Source organism: Emiliania huxleyi (assembly GCF_000372725.1).
Source record: "Emiliania huxleyi CCMP1516 unplaced genomic scaffold EMIHUscaffold_297, whole genome shotgun sequence".
NCBI lineage: Eukaryota > Haptophyta > Isochrysidales > Noelaerhabdaceae > Emiliania > Emiliania huxleyi.
This window is the reverse complement of record NW_005199796.1, coordinates 64,050-88,979: the sequence shown is the minus strand read 5'-3', so window position 1 is coordinate 88,979 and position 24,930 is coordinate 64,050. Positions and strand designations below refer to the sequence as shown.

At 70.8% G+C, this 24,930-nt stretch overlaps 3 protein-coding genes across 3 annotated transcripts; 2 read left to right on the top strand and 1 right to left on the bottom strand.

The window, feature by feature from the left end:
* Nucleotides 1-2,482: 2,482 nt before the first annotated feature.
* On the top strand, nt 2,483-3,575 carry EMIHUDRAFT_239846 (hypothetical protein; the record flags this gene model as incomplete). The annotated part of the gene is made up of 2 exons (XM_005775676.1): nt 2,483-3,153; nt 3,464-3,575. 2 exons carry the CDS (start codon nt 2,483-2,485, stop codon nt 3,573-3,575), a joined length of 783 nt encoding a protein of 260 aa, XP_005775733.1.
* A 295-nt stretch (nt 3,576-3,870) lies between these two features.
* On the top strand, nt 3,871-4,380 carry EMIHUDRAFT_239845 (hypothetical protein; the record flags this gene model as incomplete). Its single annotated transcript, XM_005775675.1, has 1 exon — nt 3,871-4,380. One exon carries the CDS (start codon nt 3,871-3,873, stop codon nt 4,378-4,380), a length of 510 nt encoding a protein of 169 aa, XP_005775732.1.
* Nucleotides 4,381-8,396: 4,016 nt separating this feature from the next.
* On the bottom strand, nt 8,397-24,918 carry PKS11 (polyketide synthase; the record flags this gene model as incomplete). Its single annotated transcript, XM_005775686.1, has 5 exons — nt 8,397-15,119; nt 16,761-17,222; nt 17,350-21,748; nt 21,974-24,123; nt 24,259-24,918. 5 exons carry the CDS (start codon nt 24,916-24,918, stop codon nt 8,397-8,399), a joined length of 14,394 nt encoding a protein of 4,797 aa, XP_005775743.1.
* Nucleotides 24,919-24,930: the final 12 nt, after the last annotated feature.

The window sequence follows — 24,930 nt, the reverse complement described above, 5'->3', positions numbered from 1 at the left end:
AGAAAGAATCGGACAATATTTGGGAGTGGGGGAGGCAGTTTAAATAGAGCCGTATAACGAACCAGGGTCAGCGGGAGAACATCTTTTGTGAACGTTGCGCGACACGTTGCCTTAGGAGGGGAGATATTTTCCATTTCCCTGGCGGAGGGGCAAAACAAGAGCAAGCGGCAGGGCAAGACAGTTGCTTCAGGAATGTGAACCTCCCGCAATTTGTTGCCAAAAAGGCCTTGACGCACCCGGTGCTGCAGGGGTGGCATTACCGGCGCCGCGTGCCACCGCCTTGGCATACTGCAGCGCGCACTTTCCGTCGTCAGCACGCAGCCTTGTATCCGCGCCCGCCCGCAGCAGGCGGAGCACGATGGCGGGATGGCCATAGATGGCTGGGTACATCAGCGCGGTGTAGCCTTTGCTAGCCTGCAGGTTGATCTCCGCGCTGTGCCGCAGCAGCACCTCGACCACCGGCTCGTGGCCGTCGCGGGCGGCGAGCATCAGTGCGGTGACGCCGTCGTTGGCCTGCGCGTTGACCTCCGCGCCATGCTGCTGCAGCAACTCGACCACCCGCTCGTGGCCGTTGGAGGCCGCCCACATCAGCGCGGTGCCGCCGTCGCTGGCCCGCAGGTCGAGTTCCGCGCCGCCCCGCAGCAAAAGCTCTACCACCCGAACCCAACCGCGTCCAGCGGCGGCCATAAGCGCGGTGCCGGCGCCTTCACCACTCTGCTCGTTGATCTCGGCGCCGCGCTGAAGCAGCAGATCGACCACCTGCTCGTGGCCGTGGCCAGCGGCGACCATCAGCACGTCCTCCGCATTCGCCTGCCCGCCGCTGTTCAGCCACTCCCGCAGCACGTCCACGTTGCCGGATTTCGCCGCCGTCATGATGCTTGCCGGCGCGACACTCTTGGTCATGTTGCTATGCTGTGCACTCTGGGCGTCTTGCGTCGGCAGCGGACACCGCTCCTCGCAAGCTGCCACACTGGTACCTGCCTCTGTGGGGGGCCGTCGAGCTGCATGCGAAGCTTCTCGGTCAGAGAGGCGAGAATTTCGAGAAAACTCCAAGTCCTCCAAACTGCCCCCTTCGAGCCGTGGTTCTCTCGAGGTTCTCGAGGTGGATATCCTTTGGCCGCGTTGGGTAGCGAGGAGTGGTGTAACCCGAGCCACGGAGGCGTGTTTTCTGACGGCCGACCGTCAGTGCACGGAGTTGCCCCTTCTCCGACTGCCCCGGCTAGTTCACGGGTTTCGCGGGAGTGACCCCATGCGTCAAACCCGAGACCTAGCGCGGGTGGGTTGGAGGGGGCTCGCCCCGTTCCTCCCCCGCGGGTTTGGAGTTATGCTTTGGCACAGCTTCGGCGATGGCCTCGGCCTCTCTGGGGCTTGCATAGGCGGGGAGTCTCCCCCGCTGGTCTCCTCCTTCCGGTTTTTCTTTTCTTTTGAGCAGGTGTGCCGCTGCGCGGCGCTCGCGCGGCGGCGGTGTGTGTGTGTGGGGGGGGTGGGGGGTGGGGGGGCTCGGGGGCACGCAGGGCAGAGGCAACGGTCATCGGCTCGTCGAGGTTGGAGAAGGGGAGGGGGGATGGGCGGTCGGCGAGGGGGTCAAGCCGTTGACATTTTGGCTCATGCGCGTGCTCTCCCTTTTGCTCGCCCTCCCGTCGGCGGCCGGATTGGTTGGGCCGGAGCTGCTGAATCGGCTCGGGCCGGCGCGAGGGGTGGTGCCTGCGCCCTCCAGAAGGCGCGCCCACGTCGTCCAATGCCGCACCGAAAGGTGTGTTCCGACAAGCCGCAATGGGGCAACATGACCTGGTTTGAGCTCCCAATTTCGCAGCGAAAGGTGTGCATCGAGATTCAGCAACGGGACAAGTCCTTCAGGCCAACGCCAATCGCAATCGTTTCGCAGTTGGGGCGAAGTTCGGTCTTCCTAGAGCTGAGTAGGGGGCTTCTGGCCACCCCTTCACCCCTCGGCTGAGCTAGCCGCGATAGCATAAAAATTTACACTGGAAATCGGCCATTGCCAGCGAGCGATGGGTGCTCATGTGAGCGTTTTATGCGCGATGACACAGATTGTTGCGCTTCATAATATTCACAATGTATCGGGGACACTTTGTGCAAGTGGCAGAAAATTCGCTTAGCTGCGCGGCCTGGGAATAGGTAGGTAGGTGGGGCACGGAGCCTGGCGGTCGGCGCCCGCAATAGGTAGGTAGGTAGGGCGTTTTGGCGCGACTCAGGAGACCCCCTATCTGGTTGGAGCCGGAACCCAGAGGGCGTGTGTAGCCTGGAGCGTGTTCACCGTTGCGCGATGGGGATGGAGGCCGCGGCGACGGCGAGGACGGTGGCGGCGACTGTGGCGGCGGCGGCGGTGGCGGTGGCGGTGGCGATGGTGGTGCCGGCGGTGGCGGTAGTCGTCGTCGTCACAAGACGCGCACCTGTGTCCACTGCGGAGGCGTTGCGCGCGCCGTCGGTGCACATGAGGCGCCTCACCCTACTTCTCTTCGCCATGGCCACGCTCGCAGCAGCTGCTCGCACACCTCCGCGCCATCGCCACGCTCTGTCGGATGCCGCCGCCACTCCGCCGCCGCTGCGAGGTGCCTATTTGCTGCTGCGAGGCGGCGCGGTGAGCGGCACCGACCCGACGGCGGCTACTTTGCTCCTCGTCGCGACGTGGTACGGATCCTCGGTCTGCAGCAGCCTCCTTGCATACGAGCTGGTCGCCGCCGCTGGGCCGGAGATGATGACGCTCTGCCACTTTGCCGGCTCCGCCTGCTGCGGCGCCGCGGTGCTGCGGCTGGGAGGCCGCAGCGGCAGCATCGGCTTCGCGTCGCGGAGGCAGCTGGTCGACACTGCGGCGCTCTCCGCCTCCTTCCTCGCCGGCTGCTACACGATGAACTCCTGCCAGGCGTCAATGCACCTCTCGCTCGCCCACGCCCTCCGCGCCTTTGAGCCGGTGACGACACTGCTCCTCACCGCCGCCTTCCTGCCTTCGGACACGCCCTCGGCGCGCCGCGCCGCCTGCCTCCTCCCCGTCGCGCTCGGCTGCGCCCTGTCCGCCGCCGGCGCGCACGGGCCCACCGCGCGTTCGCTCGGCCTTGTCACGGCCAGCAACCTCTGCTTCTCGCTGCGCGGCATCCTCGCGCGGCGCGTCAAGGCGCGGCACGGGACCGGCACCGGGTGCTCCTTTTGCAGAGCCTTCCCTGAGCCTTCCAGGAACTCCCTAGGCGCGGCACGGCACAGGGCCTGTGCTCCTCTTTTTCCAGATGAGCGCCTTTGGCGCCGCGGCGCAGCTGGCCCTGCTGTGCGCCCGCGCCGCCCTCTCGCCCGCCGCGGCGGCGGCGCTGCGAGGCGGCGCGGCGGCGCTACTGCGGCGGCCGCTCCCGCTGGCCACGGCTTGCGCCGCCTTCTACCTCCAGCTCCAGCTCTCTTTCGTCTGCCTCTCGCGCATGTCCGCCGTCTCGCACTCTCTGGCCAATTCGGTCCGAAGGCCGGTCACGATCCTCGCCGGGCTGCTCGTCGCGCCGGCGGCGCTGACGCGACTCAACTGCGCGGGCGTGGCGCTTGCGTGCGCGGGGGCGGTGGCGTACGGGGTGGTGTGAGAAATGGGAGGAGAGGGCAATTATGATTGTATACCGTACCACCAACGATGTGTGCGACGTGCGACGAGAAAACTCAGCGGACTAGGTCCAGCCCTGGGTGGCGCAAGATCTGACGTTTTGTATCTGTAAGTATAAAGATGAGAGTGAGGTTGAACCGGACCCAATCAAAGTCGGCGGGTTTCCAGGGGGGGGGGGGTATGACGAAAAACGGCGGGCGCATTTGGGCACATGACTGGGAGAACTCTGTGGTGGACCCGCTGGGCGAAAGGAGCTCGCAGACCGTTGCAGCCTCACGATGTCATTGAGCGGAGCGAGTGCGAGCGCGGCGGCCAAGCAGCGGCACCAGGAGCAGCGGCGAGCTGACACGAGCGCGCTCGTCGATGCGGCGAGGGGGCAGAGGCAGATGCCCGAGCTGCCGCCGTACGTGCCAGAATTTGACCTCGCGTTCATGTCTCAGATGCTGGGCGGTGGAGCCGTCCGGTCGGAGCCAGAAGACCCAGCCACTGGCGACGACGAGACGACGATGCAGGAGGCCGCCGTCGACATTGCCCTCCAGCTTTTCACGGATGACGGCGGGCTGCAAGCGCTGCTCGCATCTGATGAACCGAGCGCAGAGAGGGTTGCGCTGGAGGGCGCCGACAACGCGCTTGCAAACTCGCGTGCGAGGTTGGATCAGCTTTACGAACTGGTCAGGGCGAGCGAGGGAGGAGCGGCGGTGCGCCGCATGGGCGAGGCGCCGAAGGCGCCCACTCTGAAAACTCTGCTTCTCGGGTCCGTTGGCCTCTTTCGTAGGGAAGAATTTTGATACCCGTCAAGACGCCTGCTGGGGGCAGCTTTGCGATGAAGCCGTTTGTTCCCCCAGCAAGGCACACACAAGACAGATAGGAGGCGAAAGGGGATGGTGGTGGGTTCGACGAGGAGAGAGGGAGCGCGCACAGACTGACGTCAGCTCTGCTCCTGAAGGACACCTCTGAAAGACACCTTCAGAGGTGTGGTGCACCTCTGAGGCACCTCAGAGGAAACGCTGCACTTCTTTTATCGATCTCGTCGCCAGACTCCGATTTCTCTTTGTCGGGCCATGTGCCGCTCGCTCGTCCGCCCAAGTGACTCGGACGCGCGGTCGAGGGCACCCCACCGTTCCTGGGGCGCGCTGGCGCTCGCCCGCAATCGCCCCCCACCCATCCACCCTTTTGTCTTTGAGGCTGTCGCTCCGAGAAAACTTGTCTCGCAGCTGCGAGAAATTACCTTCTCGGGTCCGTTGGCCTCTTTCGTAGGGAAGAATTTTGATACCCGTCAAGACGCCTGCTGGGGGCAGCTTTGCGATGAAGCCGTTTGTTCCCCACTTGTCAACAGCAGGCGCTGGCGCCATTAACGTATCGGCGTTCTCCCACGTGATGTTGACCGGGTGGGCGGGTGGTCATGGAAGGTATTTTAAGGACAGTCACCCAGTCCGATGGAAGGTATTTTAAGGACAGTCACCCAGTCCGATGGAAGGTATTTTAAGGACAGTCACCCAGTCCGATGGAAGGTATTTTAACGTCAGTCACCCAGACGAATGGAAGGTATTTTAACGTCAGTCACCCAGACGAATGGAAGGTATTTTAACGTCAGTCACCCAGACGAATGGAAGGTATTTTAACGTCAGTCACCCAGACGAATGGAAGGTATTTTAACGTCAGTCACCCAGACGAATGGAAGGTATTTTAACGTCAGTCACCCAGACGAATGGAAGGTATTTTAACGTCAGTCACCCAGACGAATGGAAGGTATTTTAACGTCAGTCACCCAGACGAATGGAAGGTATTTTAACGTCAGTCACCCAGACGAATGGAAGGTATTTTAAGGACGTCACCTAGTCCGCAATGTGAGCAACCAAAGGAGGCAATGGATTGCGTTCCCGGGCGGCGCGCCGGAGGACGGCCATGTCCCGCATCACGTCGCTCAGCCGGGGCTTAAGCTCCTTGGGCCACTTGGTGCGACGCGTCCCGAGATCGGCGTGGGGCGAGGCCGGCAGCCCGCGCGCCGCCAGCCAGGCAGCCATCGCCGGTCGAGGGTCGTCCGCGAAGTACCGCGGTACGTGCCAGATGTGGGACGCCTCGTTGAGCGAAAGGGCGCGGAGGCCGGACTTATCGAAGGTCGGCTGGCGGGGGCCGCCTCCTTCCGTGATGCGGCGGTGGCGGTCCGGCTCCAGCTTGCGCGCCGCAGACCCCTGACCGTTGAGGTACATCGGCCAGAAGGGGAAGTCCGAAAAGAAGTCGTACCAGCCCTTGGCGTGGAGGCGGCGCAGCTCCTTCTCCACCGAAGCGAAGCCCTTCGGGAGCGAGGTCAGGTGCGGGACGAGGACCGTCTGTAGCTCCACGTCGGCGTCGAGCCGCGCGCCTTCGAGGAGGTTCGCCACGAGCGTCTGGTCCGGATACCCGTGTAGGCGGCGCCGGAAGAGCTCGAGGTTAAGGTCGGACTCGAAGGGCGCGTGGAAGTCCGCCACGACGCAACAGCCCTCGTGGAGCGCTCGGGTAGGCGGGCGGCAGTCCCACACCACGCCTCTGGCCCAGGGGTGCAGCTCCTCTTGCCCTATGGCGAGGGGGGAGGGCCGGCGCCGCTCGGCGAGGCTCTCGCCCGCCAGGGCCGCGCGTTGCATCGCGAGCAGGTCGTCCAGATTGAGCTGTAGCCAGTCGTAAACGCGCTGCCGGGTGCCCTCGGGCATCAGGTCGCCGACGCTGCGCGGGCAGTGGCCCTCGACTGCGCGCTGCAGCGGCGGTCGAGGGAGCCAAGGCGTCGAGGCAGGCTCCGGTACAAGTGAGAGCGGCACAAGGTCGAGCCGCTCGTCGTCGAAGGAGGGCAGGTTGGTGAGAAGACCGGGAGGGATCTCGCCCGTGTCGATCGGTCGGATGGCTTCACGCCATCCGCTCAGGAGGCTGTCCCAAGCCGCCTCGCCGAGGGCGCTCATCAGCTCAGAGTCGGCTGACACTAGCTGCGCGAGGGCGCGCCAGGAGGGCGGACCCAGCCCCGCACTCAGGGGCGGGCGGGTTAGCAGGTACTCCGGGGGCGTCTTGCCGAAGAGGAAAGATCGGCCGGCGGAGCGTCCCTGGGCGCCGAGGCGGGAGTCGGCTAGCTGCTGGGTCGGCCCGGCAAAGGTCTCAGCCGAGAGGATCGCTCGCGCTGCGGCGTCCTCAACAGGGCAGCCTCGGAGGGCGCAGAGCGTCATCCACACGAAGGCGGCGCCTGCTCGGGATGCCCTGAGGCGGCTCTGGGGGTCGCGGATGACTGCGGCCGGAGCCGGCCGAGCCGCGATGGGAGCAGCGAAGAGGCGGAGGCCGGCCAGGTACTCGCCCACCATGTACGCGAAGCACAGGGCCCCGGCCATCGTTCGCACTAGAGCTTGGATCGCAGTCATGCAGGCGGGTCGGGACTCGCGCAGCGGCATGGAGACGCCGTAGACGGAGTATCCGTTCACGTGCGCGTACACGAGGGGCTGGCCAACGACGCAGACGAAGATCAGTACCGAGGCAGCCTCGGCGGCGGATCGGAGGTCGATGGCGGCGAGGCCGCGCCCGCTCGGGCCATCAGCGCCGGGCCCTGGGCTCATCGGGCGCGGGCCGTCTACGTCGGCGGGGGAGTGCTCCGCGCCCGCCGCCCCCCGTGGGCCGAAGGCCGCGGCTTCCTCGCCCGCGGAGTCCCCACAGCGCAGGTCGTCGCCTGCGGCGTCGCGAGCGGTAGGCGGCGGTCCGTGGCCCTGACCGCGGACGGTCTGGTACTTGCGGGACGGGGAGTCAGGAGGCTGCGCATCAGGCGCGGCGTAGGCCGACGGTACGTGGTACCCCTGGGCCAGGAAGGCGGCCCGAAGGTGATCGACCTCCTGAGAGTAGATCGGCGCCGGCTCGTGCACGTGGGGGAGCACTGCAAGCGCAGCGAGCTGCGACGCCGTCTTGGGGAACTCAGTCCAGGCACTCCGGGCCCTGTCGCGCGCATCGGGGTTCGCGTAGGCGAACTGCGTGCGTCCCGGCTGGGGCCGCGCTCGGAGTCCGCGCCCATTGGGATCGAAGCAAACTGGCCCGACTCCGCGGACAGCCAGGCGGACGAACTTGTCTGCGGAGTCGCCGAGAGCCTCCGTCCGGAATTCATACAGACGGGTGTGCGCCGGGCGGCACAGGTCATAGACAATCGTGTCGGATGACTAGCAGCACTGCCGGGGGCATACGAGCCGCCACAGCCGGTGTGCGGCCGTGCACTGCCACCTGCCCGCGGCTACGCACAATGTGCGCTCGCATTGGATAAGCCCTGCTGATGGACCTGCATCGCCTAGCTGCACGAGAGCAATGCCGCAGGCAGTGGCCGTGGCATACACTGCGAGCACACTTGGTGCAGCTGCGAGGTGCAGCAAGAGCACGTCGTTCCTGCCTCTGATGCCACTCTCGCGGCTTGTAGCGCGTCACTTCGCGCATGCTCTCCAGGAGCTATGGCGGGCGCGTGTGTGGGGCTGTAGCCTGTGTTTGGCCGGTTCTGACCCGTTTACTATCAGTATCATGTCCGGGCCACAAAAAATCGCACACGGGTAGCGGCTCAGGGGCCCAGTAAGTCGCGGAATCGCCAAATGTCACAACCTGCGCCACCCAGGGCTGGACCTAGTCAGCGCGTTGTTCGCGCCTCTTCTCTCACCCAGATATAGAGATACGAATCGCAGACTTCACGGCAACACACCGTCAACGTAGAGTAATCCTCATCGCTCATGCCATCACATCACATGCCCATGGTATCTGACAGTTGACACAATCATCCCTCCTCCTGAACACAATCTCACCACCGTGCACATACGCTGACGTTCTAGACAAAATCCTCCATGTTGATCCCCTGCCGCTTCACGCCGCTGCGCAGCGCGTTCAGGTCGCCAAACACCAGCTCCGGGATCCACGCCGGAACCCCGAGCGCGTCGACCCGCTCCGCCACTCCCCGCAGCGGCGCCACGCACTGCGCCATCGCGTTCGCCCGGGCCGGCGGCGCGCGCGGCGCGTGCGGCGCGAGGAAGGACTCGACGCCAGCTCGGAACTCGGCCGAGCGGTACGAGACGCACATCGCCGCCACGTGCGTGTGGTTCCCCGCAACCTCGAGCTCGAGCGCGGCCGGCCCGAGCAGCTTCGTCCGGTCCGACTTGACCTCGCACACGACGTCAAACTCGTCGCGCGCGTAGCCCGCGAGGCTCCGCGCCGCGGCGCGCCGCACTGGGTTGCGCGACTTGAGCGCCGCGCTGATGGCCGCCGCGGCCGGGCTCTCGGGCGCCCCTTCCCCCTCCGCGCCGCCGCCACCGGCGGGCGGCGGCTCAATCACCTGCATCAGCTCCTCGCTCACGCTGCCAAACAGCTTCTTCAGCCACTCCTTGCGGCGCGAGCTCTTGACGACAAAGATGGCGGCCGAGCCGTCCGGGCCGGTGAAGCGGGGCAGCGGCTCCGTCCGCTCCATCCACTCGTTGAAGATGAGCTGCTGGAGGTGCCTCACGACGTGCAGCGTGCGGCTCGTCGTCTTGACGGCCGAGGCGAGCGAGCGGCCCATCGTCGGGAAGGCGCTCGCGACGAAGAAGCCGAGCGCCGCGTCGGGCAGTTGCCGCAGCTCGTCGAGCAGCTCCTGCGTCGACCGGTCCGCCGCGGGCGCCGCCTCGCCGACCGCCCGCGCCGTGCCACCGCCATGATGTACACGGCTGCCCTCAGGCTGCCTCGCCGCCGCCTCGGCGGTGGCGCGGATGAGGAGGCACGCCTCCGCCGCGTCGTGCAGGGTCACCTTGCGGCCCTGGCCTAGGTAGCGCATCCCTCGCGGGAAGGGGCCTGGCGGCGGCGGCTCAATCAGCACCAGCCGGCGGGGGTGGCCTCCCAGCCGCTGCGCGGCGAGGCCGATCTGGTGCGCGAGCGTTGCGCCGAACGAGGCGCCGATGAGGTCGAAGGGCGACACGCCGCGGTAGGCGAGCAGCTCGCGCGCATACGCGTCGGCGAGCTCGGCGATGGAGGACTCGACGCACTCCTCCTCGACGTCGGCGCCCTCGGACATGCCCGTGTGCCGCACCGCGAGCACCTCGCGGTCGCCAAAGCCGAGCGAGTGCAGCCGCTCGAAGCCGAGCTCGTTGCCAAAGATCGAGTGCACGAGGACGAGCGAAGGCGCCCCCTCGCCGCCCTCGGGCGCGGCGCGGACGAGGACGAGGCGCGGAGAGAGCAGCTCCGCCTTCTCGTACAGCTCGGCGGCGTCGACCCGCACGCGCGCCTCTGGCCGCTCCTGCAGCTCGCGAATGTGGGCGGCGAGCCGGCGCGCAGTCGAGTGATCCACGAGGTCGTCCTCGCTGAGCTCGACGCCGGCCAGCGACTGCACCTTCCCCGCCACCTCCATCACGGCGAGCGAGTCGATGCCCGCATCGAGCAGCGGCGAGTCCGCGTCGAGCTCGCGGCCGGACGCGTGCTCGAGCAGCCCGAGCAGCAGCGGGAGCGTCATCTCCTGCGTCATCTCCTGCGGCTCGTCGCCAGCGCCGTCCGCCAGGGCTCCGCCCGCGTCACCTCCGCCTGGTGCTCCCGCCTTGGCCTCAGACAGCGCCTCGCGCCATGGAAAGCAGCGGCGAGCGTAGGCGGGCTTTGCGAAGGCGGGCAGCGCCCCCGCCGCGCCCTCTCGCCCGCTCTCGAGCACCGCCGTGGCGAGCGTGCCGCTGTACCCAAAGGCGTTGACCTCTCCGTACCGCACGCCCGAGGCGCGGAGCGGGGCGTCCGCCAGCTGCGTCGGCAGGGCGCAGGGCGACTCGCGCAAGGCCGCCGCCACGTGCGCGTTGACGACCCTCAGCTGCGCGTTGGCGAACGCGTGCCCGCCCGCGAGGCCGACGGCGAGCCGGAGGAGGCCGGTTGCGCCTGCGGCGGTCTCGCCGTGGCCGACGCTCGCCTTGGCGGTGCCGACGGCGAGGGGGTCGCCTCCCGTCCTCGCCGCGAGGAGGGCCGCGCGCACGGACCCCGCCTCGATCGGGTCGCCGAGCGGGGAGCCGTTCGCCGCCGCCTCGAGGCAGGCGAGCTCCTGCGCGCTGACGGCCGCCTGGGCGATGCCCGCGCGAAGCAGCGCCTGCTGCGCCGACCCGTTGGGCGCCGTCAGGCTGGCGCTCCTCCCCGACTGGCGGACGCAAGACGAGAGGAAGCGGGGGGCGGCGGGGCCGTCGGCACGGAGCGCCACGGAGCCGCACGCCTCGCCGCGCGCGTACCCATCCGCTCGCGCGTCGAAGCTGAAGGAGCGGCCGCCGGGCGAGGTGAGGGAGGCGACCGCGAAGGCCCAGCCAACGGTGGGGAGTAGCATCAGCATCACCGCCGCCGCGAGCGCGGACTCGCACTCGCCGTTCAGCATCGCGCCCAGCGCGGCGTGGTTCGCCACGAGGGCGGAGGAGCAGGCCGTCTCGACGGCGACGCAAGGGCCGTGCAGCCCGAGCGCGTACGAGAGGCGGCCGCTCGCGATCGAGTTGCTCGCGCCGGTGGCGGAGTAGACGCTCCGCCCGAGCGGCGTGTGGCAGAGGATGTCGTGCCAGTCGCAGTTCGCGATGCCCACAAAGACGCCCGTCGGCGAGCCCACCAGCAGGGCCTTGTCCATCCCGGCGCCCAGCAGCGCCTCGTACCCGCTCTCGAGCAGCAGCCGCTGCTGCGGGTCCATCGCCTCCGCCTCGGCGGGCGAGATGGCGAAGAAGGCGGCGTCGAAGCGGTCCGCACCGGCGAGGAAGCCGCCGTGCCTCGCTCGCGCTCCCACAGGCCCGTCGGGGTGATCCGGCCCGTCGATCCGCCACCGCTCCGGGGGGACGAGCGAGATGGTGTCGCCGCCCGCGGCCGAGACGCCGCGCAGCGCCTGCGTGCCGCGCAGCCCCGCCGGCAGGGAGATGCCCGCGCCGTGCAGGCGCGCCGCCGCGCCGCGCCGACGGGAAGACTCGTCCTCGGGCGGGGCTGCCGGCGGGGGCGTGCTCGTGGCGCCCGCGCCGCGCGCTGCGTCGGCCTGCTCCTTGAAGTAGCCCGCGAGCTGGCGCGCCGTCGGGTAGTCGAAGGCGAGCGTCGAAGGCAGCGTCATGCCCGACTGCGCCTGCAGCTGGTTGCCCAGCTCGACCGCGGCGAGCGAGTCGAGGCCAGACTCCATCAGCGGCGCGTCCGGGTCGACGCTCTGCCCCGTCGTCTCGTGCAGCATCGCCTGGATCGCGTCGAGGGTCACCTCCTTCACCTCGCCGCACGGGCCCGCGGCCGCCACCGCGCCCCTGCGGCCCTCAAACTGGGCGAGGAGCGGCGGCGTCTCGGGGAGCACACCGAGGAAGCTGCTCCAGCTCAGCAGCACCAGGCTCACCACGCCGGGCGCGGACGGCTGCAGCGTCGCCCGCAAGGCCAGCGCGCCCTGCTCCAAGCCGATGAGGCCCACGCCGCTGGTCTGCATGCGTGCGTTGATCGACGCGCCCGCCGCCATCCCCACCTCCGCCCACGGGCCCCACTGCACCGACGTTGCGCTCATGGCGCGCACGCGCCGGCAAGCGGCGAGCGAGTCGAGGCAGCTATTGGCGGCGGCATAGTTCGACTGGCCGCCGCCGCCGAGCAGCGCCGCGATCGACGAGAAGAGCACGCACGCGGCGAGCGGCGAGCAGGCGACCGCGCGCTGCAGCGCCCACGCGCCGTGCGCCTTGGGCGCGTAGACGCGCCTGATGGAGCCCGCCGACTGCGTGCTCAGCAGCCCGTCCGACAGCACGCCCGCCGCGTGCCACACGCCTGCCAGCGCGCCTCCCTCGGCCAGGACGGCGCCGACCATGCGAGCCGTGTCCGACAGCTCGGCCACGTCGCACTTGACCACGCTGAAGTCGCAATCGGCAAGCTTCTTGAGCTTCTCGCCGTCCGCGGGGGCGACCATGCCTCCGCGGGCCGCCAGTACCACCGACGCGGCGCCGCTCTCGCCGAGCCAGCTGCCAGTGACGAGGCCGAGGCCGCCCGTGCCGCCAGACAGCAGGTGGGCCCCGCGCGGCGGCGTCGGGGCGGCCGTCCTTGGGATCCGCACCACCACCTTGCCTGTGTTGGTGCCACTCTGCAGCGTGCGGAAGGCGGCCAACACGCTCTTCTCGAGGTCGAAGAGCTCCATGGGAAGGCCGTGGAGCACGCGGGCCTCCGTGCGCGCCGAGAGCAGTCGCAGCGTGCGGCCCATCCACCACGGCGCCTGCTCGATGGTGCTGTCGAGCGCGATCGCCACGTAGCGCGCGGCCGCCGACGCCGCCTCGCGCCGCTCGTAGCTCCACACCGCGCGCTTGCCAATCTCGCACAGCCGGCCGCCCTCGCGCAGCAGCGCAAAGGAGACGGCGATGAAGTCGGCCGAGAGGCTGTTGAGGACGGAGTGCAGCCGACCAGCGCCGAGCAGCCTCGACGCGCCGAGTGCAAAAGCGCCCCCGTCGCGCGAGCTGAGCGTGCGGCCGGCGAGGCCCATGCGGTGCAGGTAAAAGTGCTTGTACGGCCGCCCGACGCTGGCCATCGTGCGGCTGCCGATGAGATGGCAGTACTCCTGCGAGGCGAGGCCGACGCCGCCCGCTCCGGCGTGCAGAAAGGCCTCGCACCCCGCCCCCAGCCGCGCCGTCAGCAGGGACGTGTGCACCGTGCACCAAGTCGTCGGCAGCGTGCAGGCTTGCTCAAACGAGAGCGAGTCTGTGATGGCCGCCATCAGGCGCGCGTCCGACTTCGAGAGCGATGAGAGCACCGCGAGGCCGTGGCCGAGCGCGGCGTCGCCGACCGAGAGATGCGGGATGCCGGTGCCCTTGTCAGCGATGTGCGCGGCGCAATCGCTGCCCGGCTCGCCCGGCTCGCCCGGGTACACGCCGAGCACGTTGAGCACGTCGCGAAAGTTGAGCCCCACCGCGCCGACGTGCAGCTTGAGCTCGCCGTGGACCGGCTCGGAGCCGTCCTCCTCCTGTGGCACCACCCGCAAGTTGCCGACGGCGCCGCGGGCGTCGAAGCAGAGCTTGATGGGTCCACCCAGCGAGCCGGCCGCCTCGGTCAGGCGCGGCACGCGCTGGCTCGAGCCGTCAAAGGCCATCTCGGGCTCGGGCGTGCCGTTGTAGCCGAGGCCGAGCTTGCCGGCCAGCTTCGACACCGCCGCCAGCTCGGTCATGCCCGGACGGAGCACGTCCAGGTCGATGATCGGCAGCTGCGACTGCGGCGCCTCGGAGCGCGCCTGGCGGATCAGGCCCATCAGGCCCGCGCGGCTCGAGACGCCGGTGCCGCTCGAGCGGGCCGCGAGGGCGCCGGCCGAGACCATCCACATCGGTGGCGTCGAGCGCGTGATCGTGTGCGTGCGCGCGACGTCAAACGCAGCCGCCAGCCCGGCGAGCGAGTCGGAGGCCTTGGCGCCGGCGCCCAGGCCGATGGCGTACACCACCGCGCCAATCGACGCCGACGGAGCCGCCGCCGCGGCGCCGGAGCCCGACGCGACGCCGAGCGGAGGCGAGGCGCACATCACGAGCGCCGCTTTGGCGTCCTCGGCGGCAGGCACCGTCGCAGCCTGCCACGACGTGACGTACAGGTGCGACGGCCTGCGGGCCGCTTGCGCCGCCTGCAGCCCCTGCTGCGCGTCGGCCTTCAGCACGCGGTTGACGAAGCCGACCAGCGCGGCGCCGGGGGCGGAGCCGCGCGCCTCGCGGCCGAGGAGGATGTCGCTCGCCCCGGAGACGGACGTCGAGTGGACGGAGACGATCCACAGCCGCCCCGTGGCGCCCGAGAGCGTGGCGTGCCCGAGGCTGAACGGCACCCTCGTCTCGTTGGCCCGCGCCGCCGCCTCGTCGGCGAGGAGGCCGGTGAGCTGCAGCGCCGCGTCGAGATCGCCCGGGTGGATGGCCGTGCCTCGCATGCCAGCGTACCCCACCGCGCGCACACCGAGCGACGCGACGGCCACGCCCTCCTCACGGGACGTCCACATCTTGCGCAGCCTCCGGTACTCGGGGCCGTACTCAATCTGCCGGGCGCGGAACATGGCGTAGTAATCGGCGGCGCTGACGCCAAAGGTCGCCACCCCTCGGCTCGCCACGATGTCGACCGACCTGGCCGCGGGGGCGCTCGAGGAGGCCCCTCCCGCCTCGCCGAGGGCGATTGAACCGGCGCAGTGGACGGCACGCGACAGCTCCTCCCCGGAGCCATCGAGGCGGGAGGTGGTCACCTCGAAGCGCTCGTCGGCTTCGTCGAGCTCCACCGATACCCACAGGCCGTCCGGCTCGTCGAGGAACATCGGGGCCATAAAGTAGACGCGCGACAGCCGGGTGGCACGGGGCTCGCGCCCGCTCAGCCGCACGGCGCGCGCCGCACGCGTCATCTCGAGATACGCGGCCGCAGGGAAGATGACGTGCCGCTGAATCACGTGGTCGGCCACGATGGCAAGCAGAGCACCGCTGGCCGGCGCGCGCATGCCCTGGACGGTGCTCCCCGCCGCCGCCTCGATCGGCCGCTGGGCGAGCGGGTGCGGCAGCTCGACCCACGCGAAGCGGCGCCGCGCGAAGCGGAGAGTCAGCGCGCCGAAGGAGGGGATCGCCGCCTCCTGCGGTGCCTCGTCTGCCGCACTGCTGGCGCGCGAGAGGACGGCGTGGGCAATCGTCCCCGCATAGCCAAAGGAGGAGACGCCGCTCACCGCCGCCCCGCCGCCTCGGCGGTGCTGCAGCAGCTGCGTCGGGAGCAGCCACGGGAGGCCGCCGCTGACCGGGAGGAAGCGCTCGTCAACGAGGTGATTGATAGCAAAGAGCTGCGCGTTTCCCGCCCAAGCGGCAGCCCTCAGCAGCCCCATCGACTTTGCCAGCCCGAGCAGGCCCGAGACCGGCTCTGTGTGGCCAACGTTTGCCTTGGCGGCGCCGACGGCGGTTCGGCAGCCGGAGCTGTTGCGGTCGCGGAGAACCGCCGCGAGGGCGCCCGCCTCGGTCGGGTCGCCGAGCGCGGTGCCCGTGCCATGCGCCTCGACGCAGTCTATCGCCGACCTCGCCGCCGCTGCAAATGCGCCGGCGAGCAGGCTGCGCTGGGCGAGTCCGTTTGGCGCCGTCAGGCTCGCGCTGCGCCCGTCCTGCCTCACGGCCGAGCCCTCAAGGAGGAGGGCCCCTCCGGCCGCAACCCCCGGGGCCAGCACAATCGCGGCGGCGGCCTCGCTCCGCGTGTAGCCGTTGGCCCGCCGGTCGAAGGTCTTGCAGCGGCCGTCTGCGGCGAGCATGCCCGCCGACGCGATCGCGAGCATCGCGTGCGGCATGAGCTTCAAGGAGACCGAGCTGACGAGCGCCGAGGGGCACTCCCCCGCCCGCAGGGCGGCCGCAGCGTGGTGCAGGACGACGTGGCCTGACGAGCAGGCGGTGTCGACTATTAATGAACTATTAATTAACTATTAATTAAGTATTAATCAGTGGCCTGACGAGCAGGCCGTGTCGACGGAGACGCACGGGCCCTGCAGCCCGAGCGCGAAGGACAGGCGGCCGCACGCGACGGATGTTGTGTCGCCCGTGATGGTGTAGACAGAGACGGCGGCCGCGTCGGGCTTGAGGGCGTTACGGAGCGACCAGTCCGGCCGCTCGATGCCGAGGTAGTAGCCGATGCCAGCACCGACGAGGCCGGCCCGCCGCTCCCCGACAGCGTGCAGGGCGCTGTAGCCGAGCTCGAGCAGCAGCCGCTGCTGCGGGTCCATGGCGGCCGCCTCGGCGGGCGAGACGGAGAAGGCGTGGCCGTCGAACCGATCGATGCCCGCCAGGCAGGCGCTGAAGGTGGCGCTGCTCCGCTGCTCCTCCCGGAGAGCAGCGAGCTGGCTCTCGTGGCCGTCGAGCGACCAGCGCGAGGCGGGAACCTGCCTCACCGCGTCGCCGCTCGCCTGGAGCATATCCGCGGCGGAGGAGACGCCGTCGGCCACGCCCGGCCAGCGCGCCATCATGCCGCGCAGCGCAACCTCCGCGCGCGACCCGCCCGCGGCCAGAGCTGCGGGCGCCTGCGCGCTCGGCGCCGGCGCGTCTTCACCGCCGCCGACGAGCCGCTCGACGACGTGCGAAGCGATGGCGCGAGGGGTCGGGTGGTCAAACACGTCCGTCGCCGAGAGCTCGACGCCCGTCTCGTCGCGCAAGCGCGTCGAGAACTCGGAGGCGGCGAGAGAGTCGATCCCCGACTCCATGAGCGGCGTGTTTGCGTCAAACTCGCTCGCGTCGGCGCCTGACACCTCCCGCACCCCCTCCATCACGATCGCCTCAACGTGCGGCTGTCGCTTCTCAGGCGGCATCTGAAGCAGCTCGTGCGCCAAACTGCCCGGAGCAGCGGCGACTGCTTGGCCGCCGCTCGCGTTGGCGCGCACCGCCGACCCTGGCAGCTCCGACAGCAAGGGCAGGAGCGCCGCATGCTGCCCGCGCAAGATCGACGCTGCATCGGCTGGCAGCGGGGCCCAGACTCTGGCACCGTGCGACAAGTCGAGGGCAAGGTCTGGCCGCGCCGGCGGCGAGACGCCGAGGAGAGCGCCGAGGCACCCCGCGTACTGCTCGAGCGACAGCGACAAGAGGGAGAACGCCTGCTTGTCGGCAGCGCCCATGCCCGCCCCAAGGATAAGCGGCATCTGCATCGAGCTCGCTGGCATGCCGGCGCAACCCCGAGCGGTGGCCAGCGTGTCGAGACACGCGTTCGCAGCAGCGTAGCTCGCCTGCCGCGAGGGGCTGGGCAGGTCACAAGAAGCTGGGAAGGCCACGAGGGGGTCGGTAGGCCGGGGCGGTGTGGGGAGTGGCGCGGCGTATTGTTGCGTCTTGGCGTCGCTCGCTCGCCTGCCCAACGTTCCCAAACGTCGAGGCGATCGAGGAGAAGAGCACAAAGGCGGCCGCCGCGGCTTGGCTCGTTGCGCCGTGGAGGTGGCGCGCGCCGAGCGCCTTTGGCGCCATGACAGCGGCGAGCTCGTCGCGCCCGGTGTTGAGCATCAGCCGATCGCGCGTCGTCCCCGCAGTGTGCAGGACCGAGCGGAGCCTGCGAAGCGCCGTCCCGGGAGCGCCGTCGACCTCCCGCGGCGCTGAACGGAGCATCGCGACCACGCCCTCCTCCTGCGCCACGTCGCACGCCACCACCGCCACACCGCCCTCCCCTCTCCGCAGCCGCTCGAGCCGCTCCTCGAGGCCCTGCCCGCCCCGCGCAACTCGTCCGCTCCGCGAGCAGAGCACGACAGCATCCGCAGCACCGTCGCAGAGCAGCGACGCGGCCCGGAGGCCGAGCCCGCCCAGCCCGCCGGTGATGAGGTGCGTCCCGCCGCTCTGTGGCGGCGCCGCGCTCCCCTCGTGCACACAGCCGCGCCGCAGCCGCAGCACGTGCAGCGCCGTGGCGGAGGCGGCTACCTGCCCCTCCTCCTTGAGACTGTCGTCGCTGTCGTCGCCCATCAGCACGGAGGCGAGGGCGGTCGGCACAGAAGCACCGAACTGCAAGTCGACGACGGTGGTGCCGAGCGCCGGGCCCTCCATCCGAAGCACACGGCCCATCCCCCACGCGCACCCACCGGCCAGACGGGAGCCTCCGAGCGCACTCATCGCCGTGGGCACGCTCAGCTGCGCACCAGACGTCAGGACGACGAGCCGTAAGGGGCGACGGGTCAGCAGGAGCTGCCGTGCCACGAAGAAGATCCACTCCGCCCTCGCGAGCGGCGCGTGGTCCCCTCGGACCGAAGCCAAATCAAGAACCAACCCGGCGGCGCTGGTCGCGTTGGCGGTGGCGGCTGCGGTGGCGCCGTCGCCAATAGCGCCGGAGGGGGTGTCAGCGGAGGCGACGAGTAGCCAGGAGCGGCTGGACTGGCGGGGAAGAGGGCGGGGATGGGAGGACCACGCCGAGGAGTACGTCAAGAGGACCTCCGTCGCGGGCGAGAGCGGAGGCGCGGGGGCGGCGGGCCCTCCAGCCTGCACGGCTCCCGCCTGCGCGGCGGGCCCTCGCTGCGCTTGGTACGGCGTCCGCCACCCGAACCGCTTGCGCACGTAGCGGAAGCGGCCGCTCAGCGTCGCCGGGCTCCGTGGAGCAGCCCGCAGGACGGCGTGCACGATGGTGCCAGAGTAGCCAAAGGAGCTCACGCCGCCGGCGCGGGCCTGGGTGGGGGCTTGGCGAAGGGCGGCGAGCTGCGTCGGGAGAGCGCACGGTGCCCCCTCGAGTGCGTTGAGGACGTGCTCATTCGCGACCCGCAACTGCGCGTTGGGCGGCGCACGCGCAGTGAGGAGGCCGAGGGTGAGGCGCAGCAGGCCCGTCGCCCCCGCCGCAGGCTCGGCGTGTGCGGCGTTGGCCTTGACGCTGCCCACTGACAGAGAGGCTGCAGGGGGCAGGTGCGAAAGCAGCGTGCCCTTGAGCGAGCTCGCCTCGATCGGGTCGCCGAGCGCGGTGCCGGTGCCGTGCGCCTCCACACACACCACCTCGGGCGCACCGACGCCGACACCCGCGTCCGCCAGCGCCGCCCGCAGCAGCGCCTGCTGCGCCAGCCCGTTTGGCGCCGTCAGGCTCGCGCTCTTACCGTCTTGCCGCACGCAGCTCCCCGCGAGGGCGAGAAGCACCTCCGCCTCCGAGGCTCTGCAGCCGAGGGCGACTGCGCACAGCGCCTCTCCGCGGCAGTACCCGTCCGCGCGAGCGTCGAACGTGTGGCAGTGGCCTCGCGCGGAGGTCATGCCCGCCGTGGCGAAGGCCAGAGACACCTCGGGCAGCAGCATGGTGCTCACGCCCACCGCCAGGCCGGCGCTGCACTCGCTCAGCTGAAGCGCGCGCAGCGCCGCGTGGCCGGCGACGAGCGCCGCCGAGCAGGCGGTGTCGTAGGCGGCGCAGGGCCCCTGCAGGCCGAGCACAAAGGAGAGCCGCCCCGACGCGATGGAGACGGTGCTGCCCGTGGCGGCGTAGACGCTCCTCGCCATCGGCGAGCTCCGGACGATCTCCTTCCAGTCGTTGGCGGCGATGCCGAGAAAGACGCCAGTCAGCGAGCCGAGCAGGCCTCCCCTGTTGAAGGCCGCCGCGTGCAGCGCCTCGTACCCACCCTCTAGTAGCAGCCGTTGCTGCGGGTCCATCGCGCGCGCCTCCGTCGCAGAGACGCCAAAGTGGGCGCTGTCAAAGAGGTCGATGTGCTGCATGAAACCGCCGTGCCGCACGCGAAGCGCGACCGGTCCATCGAGCTGCGAGAGGCCCTCTGCGGTCCAGCGGAGCGGTGGGACCTCGCTGCAGAGGTCGGCGCCTCGCGCCGCCATGCCGAGGGCGTCACGGACGGTCTCCTGGCCCCGGGGCAGCTTTGAGCTGAGCCCGCGCGCAGCGGCGACAGGGGCCTCGGCGAGGGGAGAGCGCGGCCCCTCCGCTGGCGCGATGTCGACAGCCTCCGGCGCATCCTTGGACGGCGCGGCCCTCTCCTCAAAGTAGCCCGCGAGCTGGCGCGCCGTCGGGTAGTCGAAGATGAGCGTCGACGGCAGCGTCATGCCCGACTGCGCCTGCAGCTGGTTGCCCAGCTCGACCGCGGCGAGCGAGTCGAGGCCAGACTCCATCAGCGGCGCGTCCGGGTCGACGCTCTGCCCCGTCGTCCCGTGCAGCATCTCGAGCAGCGACTCCATCGTGATCGGCACCGCGGGCCCGCCGCCGGACGCGCCCGCCGCGGAGACCGCGACGCGCTGGCCCTCAAAGCTGGACAGCAGCGGCGGCACCTGCGGCATCATGCCGAGGAACTTGCCCCACGCCACCAGCACCGCCGCCACCACGGCCGGGCTGCGCGGAAGCAGCGACGCTTGCCACGCCGCGACGCCGTGGGAGCGCTCGATGAGCGAGATGCCGGCCGACTGCAGCCGCTGGCTCACCGAGCCGGCCGCCGCCATCCCCACCTCGGCCCACGGGCCCCACTGCACGCTCGAGGCCGCCTGCGCGCGAAGGCGGCGGCACGCGGCGAGCGAGTCGAGGCAGCCGTTGGCGGCCGAGTAGTTTGCCTGCGCGCCGCCGCCGAGCAGCGCCGCGATCGACGAGAAGAGCACGCACGCGGCGAGCGGCGAGCAGGCGACCGCGCGCTGCAGCGCCCACGCGCCGTGCGCCTTGGGCGCGTAGACGCGCTTGAAGGTCTGCGCACTCTGAGCACGCAGCAGCCCGTCCGACAGCACGCCCGCCGCGTGCCACACGCCTGCCAGAGGCACGCCGCTGCCGGCGAGAAGGGCAGCGGCGAGGCGGCGCGTGTCCTCCAGCTCGGCCGCGTCGCACTTGGCCAGCGAGAAGCTGCACCCCGCGACCCTCCGGAGCGCAGCGCCGCAAGAGGCCGCAACGGAGCCTCCACGAGACGACAGCACCACCGCAGCGGCGCCGCTCTCGCCGAGCCATCTGCACGCCAGCAGTCCGATGCCGCCGGTCCCACCCGAGATGAGGTGCGTGGATGGCACGGCGCTCGCATCCTCCGACGCCGCGGGAAGCCGCCGCAGCCGCGGCGCAAACGCCTTGCGCCCGCTGCAAACCACCTCCTTCTCGATCCCTGCCTCAGCGACAGCCATCCGGCCTCCCGAGCAGCCGTCGACGTGCAGGACGGAGGCGACCATGGCCTCGCTCCGCACCGTCCGAGCGAGCCCCAAGAGGCCGCCGTGCAGCGGCCGTGTCGCGTCCGAGCCGGCTGCCGGCTGCGTGCCAGCGTTGAGCACCCTGACAGGCGCCGGCCGGGAGCCGAGCTGGTGGCGGAGGACGCAGAGCAGAGCCTCGGCGGCGGGCAGAGGCCCGGCCCCACGGCGTAGCGGCAGGGAGAAGACGTGCTCGCTAGTAGACATTGCCGGCGGAACCGCGCGCGAAGCGCCAGCAGCAGGGCTCGTGCCGGATAAGACTCTGGCAGACGCGCCGTCGCCCACAGAGAAGGCGACCTCTGCCCACTCCGTCGCGTACAAGTGGCGCGACCGTTGCGAGGCCGTGGCGGCGGACTGGCCGCGCATAGCGCGCGCCTCGAAGGCATCGATGCGAGCCAGCGCGGGGCAGGGCGCAGAGGCGCTGGCGATCCCGATCGCGCTGCAGTGCTCGTCCTGCGCCTCGACGGCGGAGCAGAGCCGACCCGAGGCGGACGCGAGCCGCGCCTCGCCGACCGAGAAGGGCAGCCGGATCTCGTCGCTCGACGCGCCCTGCGCCAGCAGCGCCGTCTGCTGGATCGCGCCGTCCAAATCGGCCGGGTGGACCCGCGTGCCCTCGCGGCGGCACCGCCGATGCAGCCACGCCACCGACGCGCTGGCGTCGCCGGCGGCGGCCGCGCGGCGCAGCATCCGGTAGCCTGGCCCGTACTCGAGCCCGACGCGGCCAAACGCCGCGTACAGCCGCGCCAGGTCCACGGCGTGCGCGCAGCCGGCGCGGGCGGGCGCGAGCGCGAGCGGCGCGAGCCGGCTGTCGGACGCGGCGGCCGAGCCGCCGCAGTGCGCGGTGCGCTGCTCGTCCAGCTCGCTCCGGATCTCGAACCGCTCCTCTGCGCCGCCCAGCTCGCAGCTCAGCCACAGCCGGTCGAGCGAGCCGTCCAGTAGAAAGGGCTGCAGGAAGAAGGCGCGACGCAGCACCGCGCCGCCGCCAGCACCACCCGACGCGGCGACGCACGCCGCGCGCGCCATCTCGAGGTAGCCCGCGCCGGGGAACACGACGCGCCCCTGCACGACGTGGTCGGCCACCAGCGCCAGCAGCGCCCCCGCCGCCGGCGACCGCAGCGTCACCGAGCCTCCCTCCTCCCCCTCGGCCCTCCGGTGCGTCAGAGGGTGCGGCGTCTCGCGCCACGCGAAGCGGCGACGCAGGTACCGAGGCGGCTCGATGCCGGCCTCCGGCCCGCCCCGCTCCGCCGCCGCCTCCACCTGCAGCACCGCGTGCGCGATCGTGCCGCTGTACCCAAACGAGCTCACGCCGCCGACGCGGGCGGAGGCGCCGTCGGAGGGCGCCGGCAGAGGCGCGAGGCCGACTGGCAGCAGCGCCGAGGACCCGCGCAGCGCGGCGCCGACGTGCTCGTTGAGGAGGCGCAGCATCGCGTTCGGAGGCGCCTCCGCGTGAGAGAGGGACAGGGCGAGCCGCACCATCCCCGACGCGCCCGCCGCCGGCTCGGCGTGCCCGGCGTTCGCCTTGACGCTGCTGACGCGCAGCGGCTCGTCGCCGGCGCCCCGCCTCGCAATCACGGCCGCCTTGAGCGAGCCGGCCTCGATCGGGTCGCCGAGCGGCGTGCCCGTGCCGTGCGCCTCGACGCAGCCAAGCTGGTCGGGTGTCACGGCCGCGTCCGCCAGCGCCGCCCGCAGCAGCGCCTGCTGCGCCTGGCCGTTTGGCGCCGTCAGGCTCGCGCTCTTGCCGTCCTGCCGCACGCAGCTGCCGCTGAGGCCAAAGCGCTCCGCGACGTGTGTGAGCGGCGCGGCCTCGCGCTGGCGCAAGTACGCGCTCTCGCCTCCACCGCTCCGCTGCAGCGCCGCGGAGCACACCGACTCGCTCCGCACGTACCCGTCCGCGCGAGCGTCGAACGTGTGGCAGTGGCCTCGCGCGGAGGTCATGCCCGCCGTGGCGCACGCGACGCCCGCCGCAGGAAGGAGCATCAGGTTGACGGCGCAGACGAGGCCGGCGCTGCACTCGCTCAGCTGAAGCGCGCGCAGCGCCGCGTGGCCGGCGACGAGCGCCGCCGAGCAGGCAGTGTCGTAGGCGGCGCAGGGCCCCTGCAGGCCGAGCACAAACGAGAGCCGCCCCGACGCGATGGAGTGGTTGCTGCCCGTGGCGGCGTAGACGCTCCTCGCCATCGGCGAGTCCCGGACGATCTCGGCCCAATCGTTGGCGGCGATGGCGACGAAGACGCCCGTCAGCGAGCCGAGCAGCGATCCGCGCTCCCTCCCCGCGCCGTGCAGCGCCTCGTACCCGGACTCGAGCAGCAGCCGCTGCTGCGGGTCCACGGCGGCCGCCTCGGCGGGCGAGACGGAGAAGCGGGCGGGGTCAAAGAGGGAGGGGTCCGCGAGCCAGCCGCCGTGCCTCGCTCGCAGGGCAACCTCCGGCGAGAGTGAGTCGAGCTCGGACAGCCTACTCCGCACCCACCGCCCGTGACGAGACCTCCCCGCCCCCGATGGCGGCGCGGCGGGGAGGTAGAGGCTGCCGCTCGTCGCCCCACCGCTCGGGCGGCACCTCGAGGGAGCAAGCCATGGGTCATGGCCGAGACGCAGCCGAGGTGTGGCCGAGGTAAGACGCAGCCGCCACGTAGCCGAGATGCGCACCTCGCGGACCAGCTCGCTGCCGCATGCAGCGGCGCAGCGCAGCGCGGAGGGTGCACCCACCCCCGCAGGCAGCGTCGCCGCGAGGCCGAAGACGCCGACTCGCGCCGTGAGCGCCTCGAGGCGGGCGGCGGGAAGGCCGGTGGCCGGCAGGGTGGCAGGCAGGCTGTCTTGCAGCGCCTCCTGCATGCCGCTGCTCGCAAAGAAGTCCGCGAGCTGGCGGGCAGTCGGGTGGTCGAAGATGAGGGTGGCGGGAAGCTCCTCGCCCGTCTGCTGCTGCAGCTGGTTCCCCAGCTCGACCGCGCCCACCGAGTCGAGCCCCGACTCGAGCAGCGGCGCGTCGGCGTCGATGTGCTCTCCGGACAGCTCGTACAGATTCGCGAGCACCGTCTCCAGCGTGACGGCCGGAGCGCAGGAGGCGGCGTGGGCGCCGCCGGCGGGCCGGTCGGAGGCGGCGACGAGCTGCGTGATGTCGAGCGGCGGCGCGGCCGGGGCCCCGAGAGCGCGGCTGGGAGCGCCGGCGACGCCGTTCGCCTTTGCGGCGCCGCCTGGCTTTGCGGCGCCGCCTGGCTTTGTGGCGCCGTCGGCCGCCGCCGCGTAGCCGCTGGCGTGGCCGTTAGGCGGGCTGACAGACCCGTTCGACGGAGCGACCGCGAACCTGTCGAGCGGCCCCTTCGGCGGCGGCCGTGGGAGCGCCAGGCTGCCTCGACCCAGGCTGCCCAGGGCCATCGCAGCAGCCTCTCTCTGCCTGGCCATCACCGCGGCGAGGGCGCAGTCAATGTGGCGGTAGCTCCCACAGTCGTTCTGGCGCCGCCCCTCCGTCAGCAGCACGAGGCGGCCGCACTCAGAGCAGGGACCGCGGTGAGACAGCGGCTGGTCGGCCCAAGAGCGGCGAGAGGACGAGGAGGAGCTGTCGCCGCCGGTGGAGGAGCCGGGGACGGGAGGCGGCGTGCGGCTCGGCGAGCTGGCGCCGGAGGAAGGCCACTCCTCGGCCATCTTCATGTAGGCGAACATGCGGCTCTGGCCGAGCAGCGACGAGGAGTAGGTGCGCAGCGTCTCTTGCTGCTCCTCGAGCCTCTTGCTCAGCTGCACAGCGATCGCTTTTGACTCCTCCGCAACGGCGAGCGCTGCCTTGGCGGCGGCGCTCGCGCTCGCAGCACTGTCCGTGCTGTCGTCCGCAGGCATGTGGCAGGCACT